Raw genomic sequence first — 21,274 nt, forward strand, 5'->3', positions numbered from 1 at the left:
ACAAAGATGTTGACAAAATGGTGGAGGCTCAGATACAAACAGCATTTAAAGGCAGATAAAAGTACAGCTGAATACACGGGTCTGAAACATTTGTCACTGTGGGCTTTGGAATTTATGAATAATTTCAAACCATTCACCATTAAAGTAAATGCTAAAGAAACGGGCAGAAAAAGTCAGACTTTGAATTTCTTTGAAAGTGATACAGCTCAATTCTTGCATTGTGTCTGCGTGTGTGCTTTAATGCAGTGTCAGGTGGCCTGCGGTGTTCGGCAGCTCCTTAAGTTCAAAGTGTGATGGCCGTGCTTACCTGTGGCGTTGGGTGGACACCTGTTGAAGGCCAGTTCTCCAGAGGGAGTTCTTCTCCATAGCATGGACACAGCGTAGTCTTCTGGACAGATTTCATAAGGAGCTAAAGTGCAGAAAGAAAAACATGCTCAGGTATACATCAGATGGGGCGAGCAGGGCTTTGTCTCTATCATTCACAAAATATTTAAGTTAGATGAATCATTTTTTACACAATCAACACACACATCTCTGCTACAAATGAACACTTAAAGTGTGTTTGTGTGATCTACCGTTATCATACAACTACACATAAGTGACAGGAGTGCAAACGTTACCCCATAGGTGGGCTTCATTGTAACAAACAGAGGGTTTGTTGTTACACCTGCTAGAAATTTTTGTTTAAACACAAATAATTCAATCAATTTCTGTCTATATACTAAAGGTGGATATTGTTTATATATCTGCACATAATAGATAGATATCCACACATTCATCCATCCATCATCCTTCATTTAACCGTCCTTGTATTAAGCAGCAATGCATATCAATAGATTTTTTAAGGGCGGCACAATTAAGACAAAAAAATCATAATAGTGAGTTATTTATTATTGTATTAGCAGTTATTATTTTGATGAACAGTATTTACATTGTTTTTATTTCATTATTACTGTATACCTGAGGCTGTGTGACAACTAACCTCGCTGTGTAAAAATGTTTTCAATCCCAGCTATCAGTTACTAGGAGTTGATGACATGATATATGTTTTAGGTAACAAGACAGTGATTAAAATGCCTTTAAAATTCTCTTTGTTTAATATCTTAATGACAACACATCAAAACTTTTCACAAATTCACAGGAGATCTTCTGACAGTAAGGCAAAAAGACCAAAAGCACAGATTGATCAGCCCTGTAGAAATATATAAAGTAGCCGTGTTACAATTAACCTCGCATTAGTTTGTGCCCCGCTCACCCCTACTGTATATACTTACGCAGGGCACTAAAATGTTTCTCATGATCTTACAAATCTTTCGATCTGAAGGTGCATGCATAAATGTTAAATATAATTTTGTTATGCTAACATATTAATTGGTAACACTTTATATCAATAGTCCACTTTACACCTTTTAACTGTACATTCATTTAAATTTTCCGATGTCTTGGACTAAATGATGAAGACATAGCTGCCGCTAAAAGCCCAGAATAGATGTGAATTCCTCCATTACTGTTTAAAAAACATCTCAGTCTGAGACCTCATGACGCTGTTGATAAAATGCCAAGAGCACATTTGTGACCCAGTCAGACTGTGAAAATCCAGCTAAAGTCATTTTATGTGATTTACTGTTTTATACATAAAGTCCTCCTACATAATTGAGAGCCTTGATATTTTAAAAAAAATTCCTGAGTAAGGTCATGTGAATGATTGAAATCAATGAGTAAAATCAATCTTTCATGTTCATCGTTAGATCTTGAGACTCTACCCTGGATTTCACAAACATGATTTTTACACATTCTAGTCGAAAGGTGGCTACAATGAAGATGTAAAACATAGTTTTGATTAAGTTTTGATTATTTTAGTCACAACCTAAAGTTACATTTTTGTTGTCAGAAGAAAAGGTGCAAAAGCGGTGGCCTTTTATTAATTAATTTATGTGACATGAAACATGCATTACTGGACAAAATTGTCCTCCCCCTCCACAAAGAAACGCACAACAGCGGTATACGATCATTATTTCCCGCATCAATAATGACCCGGTGCAAAAATCGCCAGGACTCTTTGAACAGGAAAGATAATTATCCCCACATCCGTATCTCATTCACCCCTTTCTGGCCATTCTGACATAATTGACTCTTGGGGCTCAATTATCCGCAGGGTTACCTGGGCAACGCTGTTCACTGCATCTGCGGACCTCCTCTCCACTGCCATCACACGGCTGCCCCGTGACCGCCTGGCCCTGGCACACCCGCACCCTCCGCTGCCAACCACCATCACAGGACTTCGAGCACCCGCTCCACGGTGCCCACGGGTTCCACTGACCATTGGCTACACAGAAAGACATTTGAAATGAAATTACATTTCTTTTAGGCTAATTGCATGACACATACTATCAAATGTGTGTTAGAATTAGAACTAGCCACTTAGAATTTTTACTGGCCACAATTTTGTTGTTGGTAAAATACATTTATATGATTAAACTTGACTTTGGCATCCTAAAATGACTGAAATTTGAGCAATTGTACTTGATTTAGCTAGTTTACAGTTTATGCATACTGACCACCCAAATGAAGACAACATATATTAGCTGGTATGTACCAGGTATATCAGTATAGATCATATCACATATTTAGGTGCATGAAAAACATGCTAGTAAGGCATAAATAGATTAACTTCTAATGAATATTTTAAAAGTGTTGCAGGGGTGTAGATGATTAACTGAAAAGATAAACACAAAAACCACATACAAACACTTTAAATGTTTATTAACAACAGCAGTAAATACTGTCAAGACCTGTACATGAATTTTACTGTCAACTTATTGTATTTTAAAATCTTGATCACAGTTTCTGTTAAAAGTGATTTAAGAATTCAAGATTGATCTTTTACTGACAAATGTCTTTGTTGCCCAAAGTAGCCTACATTCATATGATGTGCAAACATCTCTGCTCGTGGGTTTCCCTTGATTTCAGACAAAAATGGGACGTGTGCATTCAGGTATGCTCTATGAATTTATCTCATTTCTTTTGTCCAGAGAATGTGCACACACGTTAAATCTCTTCAATTGCTTCCATGCAATTGTTTTATCTTTCCCAAAGTGTGCATGTATGCGCTAACACTAGATTCTGTGCATTCGCATTCCTTCTTAATGTTAGTTAATGCCGATAAAATTGTGCATTAGCTAATTAGATTTTTTTTAAAGTATTAGTAAATGCTGTAATTAACATGAACTAAGATTATTAAATGATATATTGCTCATTGTTAGCAATGCATTACACTAATGCTAATAAATACATGCCTATTGTAATGCTATTAGTGTCTAATAATATAAAGAAATGTGTGTAGCACAGCTTCAAATAATAAATAGATAATGCTTCAATAATATTGCACAATTGTATTTATTAAATGTGTGATTTTAATACAAAGTTCAGTGCAACATTAACTGCAAATGTGTGGTATTCGAGTGTTTTTAATTATATTATATTGTGATATTAAAATATATTATTTTTATTATTTAAAGCATCACCTCATTTACATGTAAAGGTACAGACATGAAAACAGCACGTTTATCCTCCTATCCATATAGGGTTAGTTTGGACATGCTATAATAAATGATCTGTGGGGTATTTTGAGCTGAATCTTCACAGACACATTCTGGACACATCTGAGACTTATATCACATCTTCTAAAATGGATATAATGGGTGCCCTTTAAAATGTAAGACACAAATATATGTTTCAGAAAAAAATATATGTATTTGGTTTGTGCCCTTGACCTCTGCATAAATCATTGATAGAGTATGTATTGATCTTTTTAACTAACAATGCACAAATAAAGTATGCTTTAATAACATACAACCTACTGTATGATGGTTTTCATGTTTTTAACTAAACAATCATGCAGGGTGGATGTGAATCCCTTTGCTCCTGTTTCCTAAACCCAAAAGCTGATAAGATGCATTAAAATATGCATTTAATAAGGTGAATTACTAACACTTAAAATTTTCAGTTTGCCCTCCGGAGAGCCCTGACTTCAACCTGATGAAGATGATTTGACATAACATGCGAGAGAAATCCCAGGATTTGTTTGGTCGATGTCATTGCAGTCTAAGCAGTCATCAGATCCAAAGTTTACATTCTTCATCTGACCCTGGACTGTGAATGTTTAACCACTGTTTGCTATCATTTAGTTGATGATCAGATTCAATAAAAAGAAAGAAATTCACACAGAAATATAAGGTGTAAAAATAGTTGGGCACATGCTTCTTTCTCAGATGATAAACACATTAGCTTGGGTTAGGGCCGGGCAGCTGTCTGGATCCTATCCTATTTTTCATCTTTTACATTTCATATTTCATAAAATCCATCCTTTTCAATCTCAATAATGAGATGAAACCTTTATGTGTTCATGAAAGAACTTTGAGCCGACTTTGGTAAAAGCTGAAAACAATTATGAGAAGTGTAGTGTGAAACACTAACAAGCACACATTTTAGCATTCAAACTGCTTATCAATATTGACACACTCTATAGCGCTGAGATTTTGGCAGAAATCTCTTTAGATTTAATTAATAAAAAACATTATCGTGATTCATGCAATGATCAGATATTTGTCTCTGTTTTATGAGTGTGACTGTGCCCCGTAAACCACCATAATAAATTTTCTCACTTTGCCAGGACTAAAACACATTTTATGGTAAAGTTTTTAAAGGCTCTAGAATGTTTTACGAGCATTTAATAAATGACATAAAATGTTGAATCTTGGCGTTGCAAAGTAAAAAAAGAACCGTTTCCCTCTGCTGTGCTATAAATCATACGTGAGAGAGGTCATTTTCACCTGTGGACCGGTGTTCACCTGCACAAGGACACTTTTACATTATCAGTTAGACTACATGTGGGTGCTGGCGGAGTGTTACTCTCAAATCAATAAATATAACCAGGTTCAAATGAAGCACTGGAAGATATCTGACCTCTACATGCCTCTATATAAAAGCCTTTAATCAAAGAACCTCAAACAGAGATGATGATGTAACAATCCAGTTCAAAAACGACTCAGTATCTAAGCAAACTTTACAATTTTTTTTTACAAATGAAATGAAAACAGTCCATATAATCTATCATATTTAAAAAAGTACATTTACAGTAACCATTTGCAGGACACCAAATTTCTTTAAATGTAAAATATACCAAAAATAGACACAACATTATTTTTTTACAAATAAATTGTAAATCAGGGTTGCCAAGTCCATGGTTTTCCCGCAGACTTTGCCTGCTTTAACATTATTGCCGCGTGCTGTATTTCATGTCGGTGGATTAAAGGGACCCCAAGTGATTTTTTGGTCCCAGGAATGAGTTTTAGTAGATAAACCCTGTCAAAAATGCAAAAATGCAGATTTCACCCCGGAGGGAATATGTTTAAGCATCTTCTGCTAAAGTTACTGTATTTGCTACAAGTGGATAGGTAGGGGTTAACAACAAACCCAAACATGTACAATCCCGCTTTCTAGCAAGCACAATAAATACATAATATAATGCAAGGATATATTGGTAACACTTTACAATAAGGTTGTATTTGATAGCATTAGTTATTATATTAGATAACCGGACATACTGTAACAACGAACAACTCTTCTACGGCATTTATTCATCTTAGTTCATGTTAGTTTCAGGATTTACTAATGTATTTTTTTAAAATCAAAAGTTGTATGTGTTAACAGTAAATTGAACTAACATTAACAAAGATTACTAAATGCTGAAAAACTATAGTTCATGTTGTCTAATAAATTTACTAGTGTAAAGGGGACATTTCACATTTCAAGACTTTTTAAAGATGTAAAATAAATCTTTGGTGTCCCCAAAGTACATATGTGGGTAAGTTTTAACTCAAAATAACCCACAGATCATTTATTTTTTTGAGTGTCCTTTAAAATAGTGCAGATTAAGGGTGGGTATTATTATAATAAGATCCCCTTCTGACATCACAAGGGGAGCCATATTTCAATGAGCAATTTTTTACATGCTTGCAGAGAATGTTTTACCAAAACTATGTTGCTGGGTTGATCTTTATCACATTTTCTAGATTGATAGAAGCACCGGGCACCCAATTATAGCACTTAAACATGAAAAAAGTCAGTTTTTCATGATGTGTCCCCTTTAACAAATACAACCTTTTGTAAAGTGTTACTTAACTAAAAAGCACTTTAGTGTCGATGTTACAACATACAATAGTGTCTCACGCTTCAAGTCCAAACTGATGCTCTCTGTTATCATGAAGCGTGGAAAGCAAGAGTTTCACAGCTGTACAGTATCATGCTGAGAGACTTCTGTGTATGAGAGAAATACCTGCCTGGCATATTGAGCAGGAACACTCGTGACCCATCTCTATAAGCTATCATCAACACAAGCTTGTGGCTAATGACTGACATAAAGACAAACCTTATGACCGTTCATGCAGTGTATTTCCAGACAAATCTTGTTGTTAATATCTATGCTAAAGAAACCCCTACAGTATGTCATATTCAAAAGGTTGTGGTTTTTATTCTATGCTGCTGGTTTGAGAACATATATTTTCAAATGCATTATAAAGGTCTTCACGGGTCCACTTAGATATGAAAACCAGAGGTCCGACCCAAGACCCGATCGGCTTTTATGTGTGCCTCGGATATGCCTCGGGTAATTTAAAATGAATGTGTTTTTGCAGAACGGCCCGAGAAGACCGGAATTATCTCACGAGTGTGCATCGAGACCCCTCCTCTGTTTGCAACATCATGTGGCTGGCAGTACTGTAGGTTAATTTTCGTTAAGCCAAACCTGTCAATTAATTTTGAATGCACATTTTAGCAGTTACCTTGGTGTCGTCGTCAGATAACAAATGATAATAACAGCAGGTGAATTGGTTCAAAGGCCACCAGGGTATATTTCTGACAGGTGTGTGTGGGGCTGCAGACTGCACACCCGTTGGTGCCGTTTACATTCGGGTAAAAATATTGCCACTGGGTCGGGTTGGACTCAGGTCTAATTTTGTCGGGTTTGTCTCAAAAAAAATATTTATGCATGTTGGGTTTGGGTTAAAAGTGCTTCGGGTCATTTCAGGTCGAGAAAACCTTTACTTGATTAATATCAATTTAGGGCTTTGCTTAAAGTTTAAATTGAAAAATCAGGACTTTAAAACAAATTAAATACTATTATAACTGTATTAAATTAAATAAATTTATATACACTCATAAATGATCTATCAGCGCATGCACTTTACAACCATTAGGTGCGAATATGTATATAACCCTTTAGGTGCATAGCTGTACTGTTTGAAAGGTTACCGCCCCAGTGACAGCTGGTGTATATATTTTGGCCATGTTGTGTGTATATTTAAAGAGATTTTGAGTCATACCTGTACACTCAGGGTTGGAGCACTCTCTGCTCTCCGCCCAATGTCCTCTACACTCAGATCCTCCATGAGCGGCCGCTGAACACTGTCTCTTCCTCTGCTGTGTCCCGTTTGAACAGGTCACCGAACAATCACTCCAAGCGCTCCACTCCTGCCACTGTCCATCCACTGCGGTCGCCCATGCAAAACAGCGTTTTTTGAGAGAAATTATGACAGAGGAAGAATACATTTCAGGAAACGTTTCCTGATCCTGGTGGACATTAAAACATCCCAGTAAAGGTGTTCCCTGGGCCATAACTACAGGCTGGAATATCATACTGTCTAGGGCTCTTTGGATGACCAACCCAAAAAACATCAGCACCCTCAGTGCAATAACTTGGCTTTGCGTTACACTTGTTTATATTTCACTGTTTAGCTGCTATTAATCCAGATATTGTCTTTACTTAAACAATTAAGTAAACGTCACTTAATATTTTGTGTTTGGCACATATACTTAAAATATCTTAGCTCATTTACCTTTTAAGCATATAAAATCCATTTAACTTTTTGGTACATGAAGTAAGGAATACCCAAATATTTTGATTATTTAATCTTTATCAAAGAATAAGAACTGATAAGAACTTTAACTTCTTATATATTTGTAAATGAAATGTCATAGAAGTTTAAAGTCTTATATTATTGATGTAAATGATAAGCTTGTGAAGTCACCGTTTAGGTGATCAGTGTTTATGTGGAGAATCCAGTATTTTAATGAGTGACTTATAGTTGCGAATAGGCATCCTGCGGCGCGGTTAGCACGAATGACGCATCGCGGATGGTGCAAAACGAGTTGAAAAATCTGAACTTTGGCAGATTTTCACACCGCGTTAACCAATCAGGAGCTTGCTGTAAAAGTGACGTGATTACAGGAAGTGAGCGGAGGCAGAAAAACAAAACAACAATAGAGGACAATCATCATCGCTACAAGAGACATCTTCGTACTTTTACAGAAATTAAAAGGATCTTGTTTGGAAGAAAGTGAGAAAAGAGGTTGAACAATCTGGTAAGTTTACTCAATTTGAGCTATATAAGCCCTTCCATGATGCAAATGTACGCATGAATGTCTCGAATGACTAGAATTTCATGCGCAACTTTCAAGTAAACTTTGTAATAACATGTTTAAGCACCGTACATTGAGGATATAAAGCAAGCCGGGATAACATATGCACATTTGTGTAATTTCAAATATTTTGTGTGCTAAAAATGAAAAATAATAATAATAATAATAATAATAATGTTACTTTAATGTAAAACAGTTATAATAAAAAGCAATAATAATGATAAATATTGTTGCTGTTGTTATACAGACAGCCAGCACAAAAAAACCCAACAGGGTAAATAAAAACCAGCTCATCTGGATTAATAACAAACTATTAATCTGAGATTAAATATTTGACTAAATCTTATTTTATTTCTTCAAAAAATGTTAGTGCTGCAAGTTTTCATGGTTGTGTAGTGATTCCTGTGGTATATCAAGATGATGCAGGTAACCAATCAAAATCAAGCATTTCAGAGGGCTTTATAATAAATGTATTTAACATTAGAGATTATCATGTTTAAATAGCAGGATTATAAAATAGACAGAGATCATCGGAGCTGAAAGTGAACTAAAAACACATTAGCTGTATAGTCACTGTATGAGGTCATTGTTCATTTAAATAGACACAAAGATATAATTTGGAGACAAAAGACATTACCTATGGTTTGTAGTGTCTGCAAAGCCTGTTTTGACTTGCTTACATTTTTGGCATTTAAGCAGGAGCAAAATGAGATGTTAAATGTTTATCATATTGCAACTACAGCAGGAATAAGGCCAGAAATACTCAAGTGGGTGGGCCTTTATAAACAGGGTGGGCAAAGCATCGTGTGTATACTGTAGACTGCCATGAAAGCAATGCAACGCAGCACAACATTTCAAAAGAAAAAATAACTTAAATATACAGTAATTACAACACTATAAACATTAATGACATGCTTGAACCCCCCCTTTAAATGTCTTACTGTATTAGTCTGAGATGGGGTGTCTGGTTAATAATGGAGATAATCTTATCCCTTATCTTTAATCATAATCCTGTGTATCTGTCAGTTCGTGCAAAGGGGAGCAGAGATAAATGACTGTGATGAGCAGTAATCACTGAGAACCGTATACTGTACGTGTTTTTATCCGGTTTGTTGTGGAAAACAGTCTTTCAACACTGCATGATGTCATTAGCAAAGTTATAGGTGCTCGTATCATTTTTTGACGTTTGGGAAGATGTCCTCTGGACTGTTATCCAATATTTCCAGGAGTGATGCGATGCCCTGTCCACCATCTGTTTTTATTGCATGGACACGGTGCACTCAGCATCACTAAGGTCTATGTCTTAATGTTTACATACAACTGTTAGTGAGTCTCCGAAATCGCATACAGTGACAGTACATAATAAATTAGATGAAGTACCTACTCATCAACCATTAAAACTGGATAGTATGAATGAAATTTAGAGGTACTACATCTGCCATGTTAATACATCACGTGACATACATCATGACCAGTTAACTTTGAAGATGTTAAACAAGCGCAGTTTAACCACAAGGAACAGCTGTTTTCTTTATGTATTTGCTTTATAATAGAGCCGCATCACAGCTTTCTGACATTTTTGAAAATGTCTTCGTTGGGTGACGGATCTTGTCGGATGTCGTAGGTCATCAGGGTGCCCACCGTCCATCTCCAAAAGTGTTTCAGTGTGTCACAACAGCAGCATGAATTAATGAAACCTCATAAAAACGTCTAACCATTTGTTTCGTTGTTTTCAAATTCACCTCACAAATCTTACTATAACTTCTTTACATTTTACTATAGGTGGAACTAACAATCACCGATGAATCATAGGAGAGCAAAAACTACTAAACTGCATGCAATTGACCATGAAAACTGGCATTAAATCATAATTTTATTGAAGTTATAGGTCCCGTACACACTGCATATTAATTCGGTTGTGTCACTTCACCTTTTAAAGCTTAATCCTGTTCTGTACACACAGAGTTCAGTAATTTACGGGACTCTCAACCGCATTCTACAACCGAATTAACTCCCACAAAATGCAGGTAGTGACAACCGAATTTACAAGAACACAGTGTGTACATAACCAAACTTAACTAGTTAATCAAGTGTTTAAACGTTCATCATAAACAGGACAGGTCTCTCTTCTAAAAAAATAAATGCTTAGAAGAGGAAAAAGTCTTCTGTATGTGCGGTTCAGAAAATGACAGAAGCACAAGCGTTTGCTGCTCAGTGTTGCGAGATCTTGCACTAAAAAAAACAGCGAACAACAAAAATCCAATAATAAACCGAAATAAATCTAAATCCTTTACCTCAAAGATCAAAATATTGGGACCGGGACCCTCACACTTTATTAACACCAAAAACTTGATCGCTTCATGAGCCAAAAGCCATAAACGGTTAAGCGCCAAAACGGTATTTACGTACAAAAAGACGAGGACCTGGCAACACTGCAAGACAGCGCGCTGTGAAGCAGCCTCATAAAAGTGTAAAATACACAACGGCAGGATGGAGGTTTATTGCAAAACACAATGCTGTTATTATTTTGGTCAAAGCTGTGAGTGATTATCACGCGAGACGGCAGAGCATTGCTATGGTTATTTCTGTGTCAATCATCACATTTTCGTGAGTAAGTCTTGTTCCGTACAGACATGAAACGAACATTTAGGGGATTCACTCCCTTATTTTAATGCGGTTGTCACTCCTGAAAGTTTGCAGTGTGAACGAGACCATAGTATGATATGTTTATTAACCTTAAAGGTGCAGAGTGTAAATTTTAGCGGCACCTAGTGGTGAGGTTGCAAATTGCAACCAACGGCTCAGCCCACTGCTCAGCCTTCGCCTTTGAAACGTATAGAGAAGCTACAGTAGTCGCCACTGGAAAAACATGTCATCATCAGAGACAAAAATGTTTGTCCGTTAAGGGCTTCTGTAGAAACGTGGTGGCACAAAATGGCGAATTTCACATAAGGGGACCCTCATGCATGTAGATAAAAACATCTCATTCTAAGGTGATAAAAACATAACGATTCATTATAAAAAAGGTCTTTATACACCCATGAAAATGTAGTTTTGTATATTATATTGCATTTCCGCCAAGAGATCCTTCTAAATATTACACACTGCACCTTTAATAAATGCTTATTCATAGTACTATCATTTACTTTTATTGTTGTTCAATTATTTATACATGAAAATGGAAAATGGTCCTCTGATAAAGTGGACCTTGTCCACCCGAGCCCACCTGTATCCTCACCACTGAATTCTGACATCACAAGTTCTCGCAAAACAATTATTTGGCCAAATCGGCCAGCACACATATAATCTAGATATATTTTGCTATTGGTTGAACTTAAATGACATGCTTCACTTTTAAAGTTCACCATCTCATATACAGAATCTATGCTTTAACATAATTTCTGTTAGATCTAAAAATGCGCAATTTTATAAAATGTTTTAATTAATATGTATTAGATTCAGGACAGCAGAGAGTATATGAATACAGAAAGAGACAGAGTATATTTAAAATCGGGGCTACTATCTGCCAAAATAACCCTATTAACCCTGGGAAAAGGCAATAATACTGAGTAAGTGACTGCCAGCTAGCCAACATAACCTGGTAAAAGCTGAATATTAACAGCTCTAATGCTTCCAATCTCAAACCAGAAAAAAAAATGTGCAAACGGTATTTCATCACACACGAGATCTGAGGTCAACTTTAAAAGCATCGGACCAAAATATGCAAACTAAAATTTGGCAACAGCTTACGCGCAGAGCGAACAGGCGCTATAAAATAAAACACAGAGGTGTACAGAGAGGCTAATTGCCTCTTTTTTTGCTGAATAGGATGAGACTTTAAAGCTCCAGACTAACAAAGCTGCTGAAGATTGTGCAATCTGTTACTTATCCGGGCAAAGCGAAACATTTTGAGCGTATAGAAACCAAATCATCCCTAAAGTGCCTATCATTCATATGCAATTCTCCGTGTTTATGTGATTTCAATTCAGCCGTGATGTGCTAAGTCTGAAGCGGTGCCTTCATACAGCGCTGGGTACACGGATGCTTTCAACATGCCACGAGGCCTTGTGAACGTATCCATTCCCTATCTGTGTGGCGTAATAAACTATTCTGTAATTGATCTTGTAATGTTTCACCACTGGCAGCTGCTGCTTCTCCCTTGAGTCACCTCAATGCAAGATGAGCTTTGATTCTTTCTAGATGGGATCAAACATTGAGGGGCTTCCTAATTTCGCCAAATCATTCTCGGAGGACGGTGGCTCGCAACTGTGTCCAAATTAGTGGAGTGGTCTTCAATTTACAGCAAAATTGATTACGGTTAGAGAGTGACTAGAAAAAGACAGAATCTTGTGGCAACGGGAGGTGCTGGATGTAGAAGACAGAGAGGAAAGATGAGAAGATGATAAAAGACAAGACTCAAAACATTTAAGCAGGCACACCTGGGCAGAGAGCAATGTTGCAGAGTTTGCTCTGGGTCTCCGGTCCGTCACACGCTCTTCCTCCGTGTTGGGGCGGAGTGCACATCCGAGTTCGGGTACGATGACCCCGCCCACAGGTGAAGGAGCACAGGCTCCATGGAGACCACTCTTCCCACACGCCGTGCACTGCCAACAGAGGACAAGAGTTAAGACGCATGCATGCACGCACCCACACCATCATTCAAACACCTCCAGCACCGACTCTACGGTTACCCGTTTATCAGCAGCTGTTTCGGCACAGCAATGCATCAAAACAACTGCATCGGGTCCCCTTTCCTTCACAATTTACCTTCCCCGAGCGCCCCCATTCGCAGCACCACGGCTGATGCCACTCTTTTGTCTCTGCGTGATGAAAGACGTGCCAGGAGGACTTTGCCGAGTTGGTCTCGGCTCTCTCAGCGTACTTATCAAAGTCCCAGGTGCGTGTTCGGCGTGCACTTACTCCGGTTTAATCCAGTCATCAGTGTCAAGACTGGCGGGCACTGTTCCCCCCTCCGAACGTCAAATCCCCTTCTCTAATGCTCTTAGTGTATAATGAAAACTCCAATCCCACTCAAAGAGCATTAATTAAAAACAAACTCGCGCTGAAGCACTCAGGAGCAGCAGGCATTTCCAAAAAGCTGCTCAATGACTTTGCCATTAAGAGAAAGCCTGAATTTATATCTATAGGATGGTAGGAGATATAGGACGGTGAGAGCAAACACCTTCTAAGACATTTTTTGGCTATTATATTTGAACTGATGATTTAAAAGTAGTCTACGTGTCTGTTCTGCAATGCTAAATGCAAATAATAAAATGCAACTGTATAATTTGGCATTGTTAGGAGGACAAACTGAATAGGGTTTAAAAAGAGAGATCTGTTGTTTTTTATGTCAAAGACATTTTTTACAATAAATATGGAAACATGTCTTAGGTCGCCACCATAATGTTTATTGTGAAAACTGGATCCTAGTGCAAAAGCAGTTGGACTAAAATGATCTCTTACAAAACCAGTAAACAGTTTAATGTGTGATTATGGGATGAGTTTTCTTCAATTGTTATTCCAATATGCATCCATTCAAATAGATGTCATCTATGTGAATAGTGGGATGCTGGTATATTTCTGTAAATGCTCTTTTCTCACTACATTACACAGCAAATTGATGTAAGTACTGACTCGTCCTCAAAATAAAAGCGTTGGGCTGAATTAAGCTGCTGTCCATGCAAGTCCAGAGGGAAAAGAAATGCTTTTATTTGAGTATTCAAGGGTCTTAGTTTCATTCCCTTAAGGTCCGGTCAGGCGGTCCAGCCGCATGTCATTTAAATGTGCCTACGAGGCTTTTCCAACACCATATCTGAGCTTCTTTCACAGTTTGGAGAAAGATTTTGCAGACTATGGCAAACTTGAACACTATCTTAAATCTTAGGGCTTTTTCACACCTGGTCACTTCATGTTTTTTTCTGATCGGATAGCTATCAGATTTATTAAAACTGTACACATAAATGCATCTTGGCTGATCCGATCTTCTATTCCCGCACAAAATGCACTATTCATAACTCTGCCTTAAAAAAACTTAAGATGAAGCTTATACAACAAAAGGCAGCACTTACTGCAAAGGCCAAGGCTGGAGTGCACAGTACAGAGCAGCAAGAGATTGAGACGGCGTGATGATTTACAGGTCCAGAGATAAGCACTTAACAAAACGCTCTCTCAAAGTTTTATTTCTTTGGACTCTGTTATTGGTTCTAGAAAGTTTTTTACCTCCTATAAAGCAACAAGCGTGTTGTCCTTGTTTGTTTGTCTCCCTCCCGGCCAAAGTGGGAGTGACATGCTTACGTTTGGGAGGAGTAAAATGCTGACATATGTCAGTTTGTCTGAAATGCATGGTTTGTCAAAGTGGTTTGAGTGATCCGTCTTAAATCCGTCTTTTGGGGGCATTTACACTTGGTCTTTTTACGATCGGATAGCTATCCAATCAGAGAAAACGCATGTGCAAGTGACCAGGTGTAAGAAGGGTCTTAGATGTATAGGAAGTGCATCTTATGTAAAAGAAGAGAGATACAGCAAAACTTACTGATTCATTTTGGTCATGCAAACTAAAAAAGCCAGCAATGATAACATTTCCACACATATAGATATTTTAAACATGTGCTGGTAAGATAGTACTGTACTGTATATTATGTTAAGTCATATGAAAATTCTGTAGATCTCTAACTTTGTGTAAAGCAGATTGATTTAGCAACACAAAAAGTCTTAAATCTGCTGAATTGCCATTTTGAGAGCTAATGGTGTAAGCAATCTCTCTTCATGCCCTTTTGCTTAAAATAAAAATCCAGTTAGCTGGTGACATAAGTTCAATGCTGCTGAGGTGATGTGTAAACTGCATTTATCTACCGATGCCAAATGTCCCAAAAGAGCTGAACTGCATTTTTAGACCTCACGACGAAGAAAAAAAACAAAGCCCCTTTTTACGCCGTTTTACTTAAGATAAATACTCAGTTAGCTGGTGACAGCAGGTTCAATGCTGTTGACATCATCACTGAACCTGGCCCTATCAAAATGCCTCCTCCAAAATTGAACAATTAAATGCAAAGATTTCAAAACAATTAAGGTAAATCAGGTTCCTTCTCGCACATTTTCTTCACCAGATGAACCTTAAAGTTCATTTATGTGTTGTATAAACAAACCTTGGCTGGGTCGCACATTGAGAAGAGTGAACGATGACGAAAATGTGAATGAACAACGTAAAAACGAATTCATGGCAAGATAAATGACAAAATAATCAAGAGTGATAAACGTGAATATCCGAGCAGACACAAAGATAAATAAGTATGCAATAATGATAAAGCATCTAACATAAAATCAACAGAAATTTGAAGCGATGACAACGAAGCAAAAAGAAACATTTTCTTCCCTAAAGGATGAGAGATACATAACAGACACTGAGGGAGAGTCCAGAGCCTGCGGCTAACACTACCTGGGCAGGGGGCAGTGTTATTGCACACCCTGGATTCTCTTAAAGGGCCGCTGCAGTGTGATCCGTAAGGTGAGATACACGTTCTTGTTCGCACCTGCGATCCTTGACCGCATGTAACTGAGCAAGAGCTCCACTGGGACCACTCCTCAGCACCAGGGTCACCTGTAGGAGAAGGGTGACACCAGTTAAAAGCAGTAACACGGTCATGTGACACCCCGAGGGGTCGGAGCCAGTAGGAGCAGTAAGGGCCTCGCTAATTTACACAAGAGGCCACACCGAGTATTAAAAGGGGGCAAAAGTGGGCTCATGGGGGACTTCATGTGTTTGATATGATCCTGCCTGAGTGATATTCAGGGTTGGGTCGTCCTGGAGAAAAAGCGTCCAGCGCTGCTCACCTGTGCTTCTGGAGGACTCGGTTGCAACCTTGCACGAATGCACATGATGTTATCATTTGTAAACTTTTGGGCGACCTCCATTTAGGTGCTTTATATGCATTTGATCCAAATTAAAGCTTTAATAGGAGCACAACTGTGCAGGTCTGGCAGATAAAAATATTTATGATTATTTATGATTAGTATTCATATTAAAACCAGTCATTCAAAGCAGGATCATATCAGTTTACTGTCATATCATAATGGGAGCTTTATCAGCATTTAAAAAATACCAGGGCTTAACTTCATATTTATATTTTCATAAAGCATGCAACCAATTTGATGGAATAAACTGAAAGAGAAAGGTGAACAAAATTAATAGATGGAAATAAATATATAAATTATAATAAACTATGCAGAATTCATGCAAAATGGTTTTTAAAAGTTAGAATGACCTTTTGATGGGAGTTAGTTTTCTACTAACTACAGTTCCACAGCAGAAGAGACCTCGGGACCTAAATTTACCTTTCTGTTTTTCGATTAGAAATAGAGAAGAAATGGACGGGGTTGCATTCCCCCCAACATATTCAGCAGATCACAGCAATTTCGCTCACATTCAGAAATTCACTATCTGAACTTTTAAAAATTCAGTTTGATTTCAGAGCAAAGATTACGATTTGCCGACTGTGTTGTGAATTTAATCTCTGGCAGTGATCGCTGGTATAAAAGTACATGAAGTTTATTTTGTTTATTTATTTACTTAGTTGGTTTATAAGCATGAACTGCTTTCAAGTCAAATGTTGTGCATCTGTACGCTAAAAACTGAACTCTGGAACAGGTGTAATTCCCAATGAGCAATTGCATGGCCGAACCAAACTCTAACAAGACCTTTCACAATATAACAATCCAATTGCCATGTGATGCTGAATAAAGGGATAAGCATGACAAAGAAAATGTTGGATTCAGACCCTCCAATGACTTAATTCGTTTTTGAGTGTCAAAGCCAAATTTCTACACACAGTCTGAAGAGCATACTGACCAGAAATAACTTTAAATCATATATGCTCTCGAAAAGGAAAGACAGTTTTAATGGCTGAGTATCTATCGGTATGACCTTCGAGTTTGGATTTATGACAACTTCCTGTCATCCTCAGTGATTGTATTCGATTGAAAGGTGGATCAACTGTGGATGTAGTGGTACAACAAACTCAGACAATCTGATAATAAGAAACTAAATGCAGGATGAATGAACATTTAAAGAGACAGATTGGAATGGAAACAATGTTGTTAAGGTTTAGTGATGCACGATGACTTGCAAATCAAATGATAGTAAGTGCTGCACAAAAGGTGAACGGAAAATAAGATGGCTGCTTAAAGCCCCTCCCCAAAACAGCTATCAGTCATCTATAATACATGCAGAAAAACAGAAATTAAAATAGGTAACACATTACAGTAAGGTTATATACAGTCAGTAACACGATTCAACAATGAACAATTCCTTTACATCATATTTTATATATATTTACATACACATGAAATCAAATGAAAAGTTTAGTTAATGCATTTGAAATTAACACGAACTAACACTGATCAATGCTACTCAATAAGTTTATGTTTAATAAAAACTGCTCATTGTTAGTTCACGACACCAAATGCATGATCTACTGAAAACACAATCTTAATGTAAGGTGTTACCAAAATCATTATTAAGCAACACTTTCATTTATATTTGTTTATAATTTGGCACTTTATAGGTATTGAATCAGGGTTATTTTGGCTCCGCTAACAAGAATTTAGTCATTGTTTGTCGCTCTCATTGAGCTTTTATTTAAATTCCAATCATGTATGCAGATGTGGCCAATTATGCCTTTCCCCAACATATTTATAAAGTGATAGAAAAGTAAATGATAAATAAACATTGTCACTTAAGAAGTGCAGTACATAAGAGAGCATGCAAGTGACTTAAGATGAAAATTAAGTTTAGTTTACATAGGAAAGGAAAGAAGCATAACTATTGAATTACCAGTTTGTGCCATAAATTTAGCAGACTCATCTCGCTCCTGTAGGTTCTTTGTGTCAAGTACTGATCTTGGCCGCTGACTTTTAACAGTATGTTCTCCGATCATTCCATATTCTAGGGACAGAATAAAGGTTCATGAAAACTAGGCTTGGATACAAAAAGAGAGAGAAAAGGAAATAAAAGAGCACAATTCTGGCAGAATGTAGAGAGTCGCTCGCAGTACATGGTTAAAAAATAATGCAAACCACACATGGACAACTTTTCTGGACTTTAATCTTTATCATTTAAAAGAATGCAAAGAACAGTGCATAGAACGACTTATCAGTGGTGAGCTGCGAGGATTAATTGAGCGTACAAGCACAAAAACGCATGCAAAACTTTTTAACAAGACCTCAGTAGCCCACCCCTCCCGCCACGGTCGGATAAACCAAAGAGAAAAAAGAAAAAGGAAAATGTGTAAGCCATCTGAAAGCCACAGAGGAAGGGTAGGGGGTGGCAAAGGGAGGGAAGGGGGGTGTGGCGTGGTGTCATGGACATGCTAGATTGATCCACAGTGTCTGCAACAGATCCAGGCTTCTGGAATAATTAGTTAGTTAAGACCCAGAATTAGTAAAAGAATTATGTGCTGGTATATCTAACAAAATATCAAAATTGATGAATTATCTTGCAAATGTAATTCGAAAGCCGTGCATCATTTATATTGGATTCAATATGGCTAATTTGTCTTTGTTCTTATCGTAATCAATTAATAATTCAAAGAGCTTTGTCCGTACAAACGTGTCACTGTTAACCCCTCTTTGAGTCACTTTTTTCATCTTTCTAGTTTAACATTTGTTTGACTTTAGTTTTTGATGTCTCACAGATGGGAGACAGATCAGAAGAAATAAAACACAGCCATGCTTCCATTGCTAATTGGGAATTACACTGTTGATGTAAGAGAAAAACACCACAACGTCATTTCTGGTTGTGTCTAATTCATGTCCATGCGGTGCTGTCCACCATCAGAAAACGGAAACATTTAATCTAGCAGGAAACAACATCTGAATACTTAATAAAAGCCAAGGTTTGAGGTCAAAGTCACTCCACAGTATAAGCCACGATGAAAACGATGCAGTTATGAGAGATTTCACGCCTCGGGCACCAAGAGCCATTTGGTCATACATGTTTATGCTTCTGTCCTTGACCCAGTATGGCCCAAAGCCTTGCCACTCTACTTCTACTTTCTCCAGAACTCATAATAAATAAGACGACAAAAATCACTTCAGCTATTACTGCTTTATCCATGCCCACAGAACACACTGCATAAGTCATACACCTGTCGAAACACTACAACATCAGCCATCAATAACGTCCTTGGTGTTGGTGGCAAAGCGAGCCCAGCTGAATGTTTTAATATACAACGGTGCACATAGGTGGAGAAATAAGTCCTACTGTGAAAGTCCTCATGTCACATTTGAGGGCTTGCTAAAACAGGTAAAGAAACAGCTCGCCGCAAAAATGTAAACTCTGTCATCACTTACTCACCCGCATGTCGTTCCAAAGTCAGCGGTAGAAAACAGGTGAGATTTTGAAGAATATCCTGGACCTTTTTTACATTTGATAAAAGAGAATGGGGACTAGTGATGTTAAGATCCAAAAGCACCACAAAAGTTATGAAATATATGAAGAGTTTGGTTTCAAAACCAGATAACTCTGTTTATTAAAACTTTTTAAAATCTTGTTTTTTGATCTGCATTACAATTAATATAAAACTGCAGTTGGTTTGTTTTGATGTAAGCCTTCATTACTAAAAAGATAACTCAATAAAATCATGATAACATAATAATAAACATGTTTTTTAAAGTTATCTCGTTTTGTAACCAAACTCTTTATATTTTAAGTCTTCTGAAATCTCTGATAGCCTGATCTCATGGGAATTCGTAGGTATTTTACAAATTGTAGGAATTCATACAAAGTGAATTATACAAAAACACATAATTAATAGAAAAAAACAATAATGAAATCCCACCCCTAAACTTTGGGTAACTGTACAAAACTATACAATTGTGGTCGTACGAATTAGTTACCTCGTAAAAAATGCACAAATTGCCATGAGATTGTGTTGGGTAGCTTTGTGTAAGAACCAGAACAGAATACCGTATGTAAGGAATAATTGATAAAGAGCCATTGAATTATTCGAAAATAATCCACACCCAAGGTGGTAATATGGCACAATGCGATGCGGAGTGTGCATTATTTTCAAATAATTCAAAGGACCGGGGTCAATTATTCCTTTTATACCACGGTTACCAAAAACATTGCTCTGGTGCCTATTTTTAAGAAAGGTTAGGTGTGCGGTTTACAGAAAAATTATCAACACCCATGCAACATTTCTCAACCAATCAGAATACAGCATTCAACAGACCCGTGGTATAAAAATCATTTTACCATGGGGCTGTTGAATGTTTTATTCTGATTGGTTGAGAAATGTTCCACAGGTATCCATTATTTTTTGATAACCGCACACCTGACCTGCAAAATGTCTTGGTAACTGCGGTATAAGAGGAATTATTGACTCCGGTCTTTTGAATTATTTGAAAATAATGCACACCTGCGTCGTGCTGCATTACCACCTTTGTTGTGACATTATTGAGAGGGTGTGAGTAAATGATGACATAATCATTATATATATTTTAATACAATATAGCTGATATATATTTATAGTATGAGAGTCATTGTTTTACTGTAGTAGAGCTGAGTAAATAATAAAATAATGGATGTACTGTACGTTCGTCTTTTATCACAGTATATACTTTATACACCGTTAAAGCTCCAATGTGTGAATTTTAGGAAGATCTCTTGACAGAAATGCAATATAATATTATCAGTGGTGTATAAAGAAACATTACATAATGAACCGTAATAAAATGTTTTTATTACCTTAGAATGAGCCATTTTATCTACATCTAGAGAAAGATATTTATCTTTTAA

At 37.1% G+C, this 21,274-nt stretch overlaps 1 protein-coding gene across 4 annotated transcripts in view; it reads right to left on the reverse strand.

Moving 5' to 3' along the window:
• The window catches only part of adgrb3 (adhesion G protein-coupled receptor B3), a 200,083-nt gene that overhangs the window by 90,059 nt on the left and 88,750 nt on the right, over positions 1–21,274 (reverse strand). For 2 of the 4 annotated variants that reach the window (XM_055169582.2, XM_055169581.2), the window contains exons 3-8: positions 18,308–18,418; positions 15,914–16,075; positions 12,918–13,082; positions 7,383–7,547; positions 2,162–2,326; positions 308–409 (exon numbers count right to left, since the gene is read on the reverse strand). In XM_055169582.2, coding sequence (XP_055025557.2) covers positions 308–409; positions 2,162–2,326; positions 7,383–7,547; positions 12,918–13,082; positions 15,914–16,075; positions 18,308–18,418 — 870 coding nt within the window. The remainder of the gene's footprint in view (positions 1–307; positions 410–2,161; positions 2,327–7,382; positions 7,548–12,917; positions 13,083–15,913; positions 16,076–18,307; positions 18,419–21,274) is intronic. The other 2 variants (XM_055169583.2, XM_055169584.2) reach the window with 2 other exon arrangements.

This window comes from Misgurnus anguillicaudatus, chromosome 11 (assembly GCF_027580225.2).
Source record: "Misgurnus anguillicaudatus chromosome 11, ASM2758022v2, whole genome shotgun sequence".
NCBI classification, from domain to species: Eukaryota; Metazoa; Chordata; class Actinopteri; order Cypriniformes; family Cobitidae; genus Misgurnus; species Misgurnus anguillicaudatus.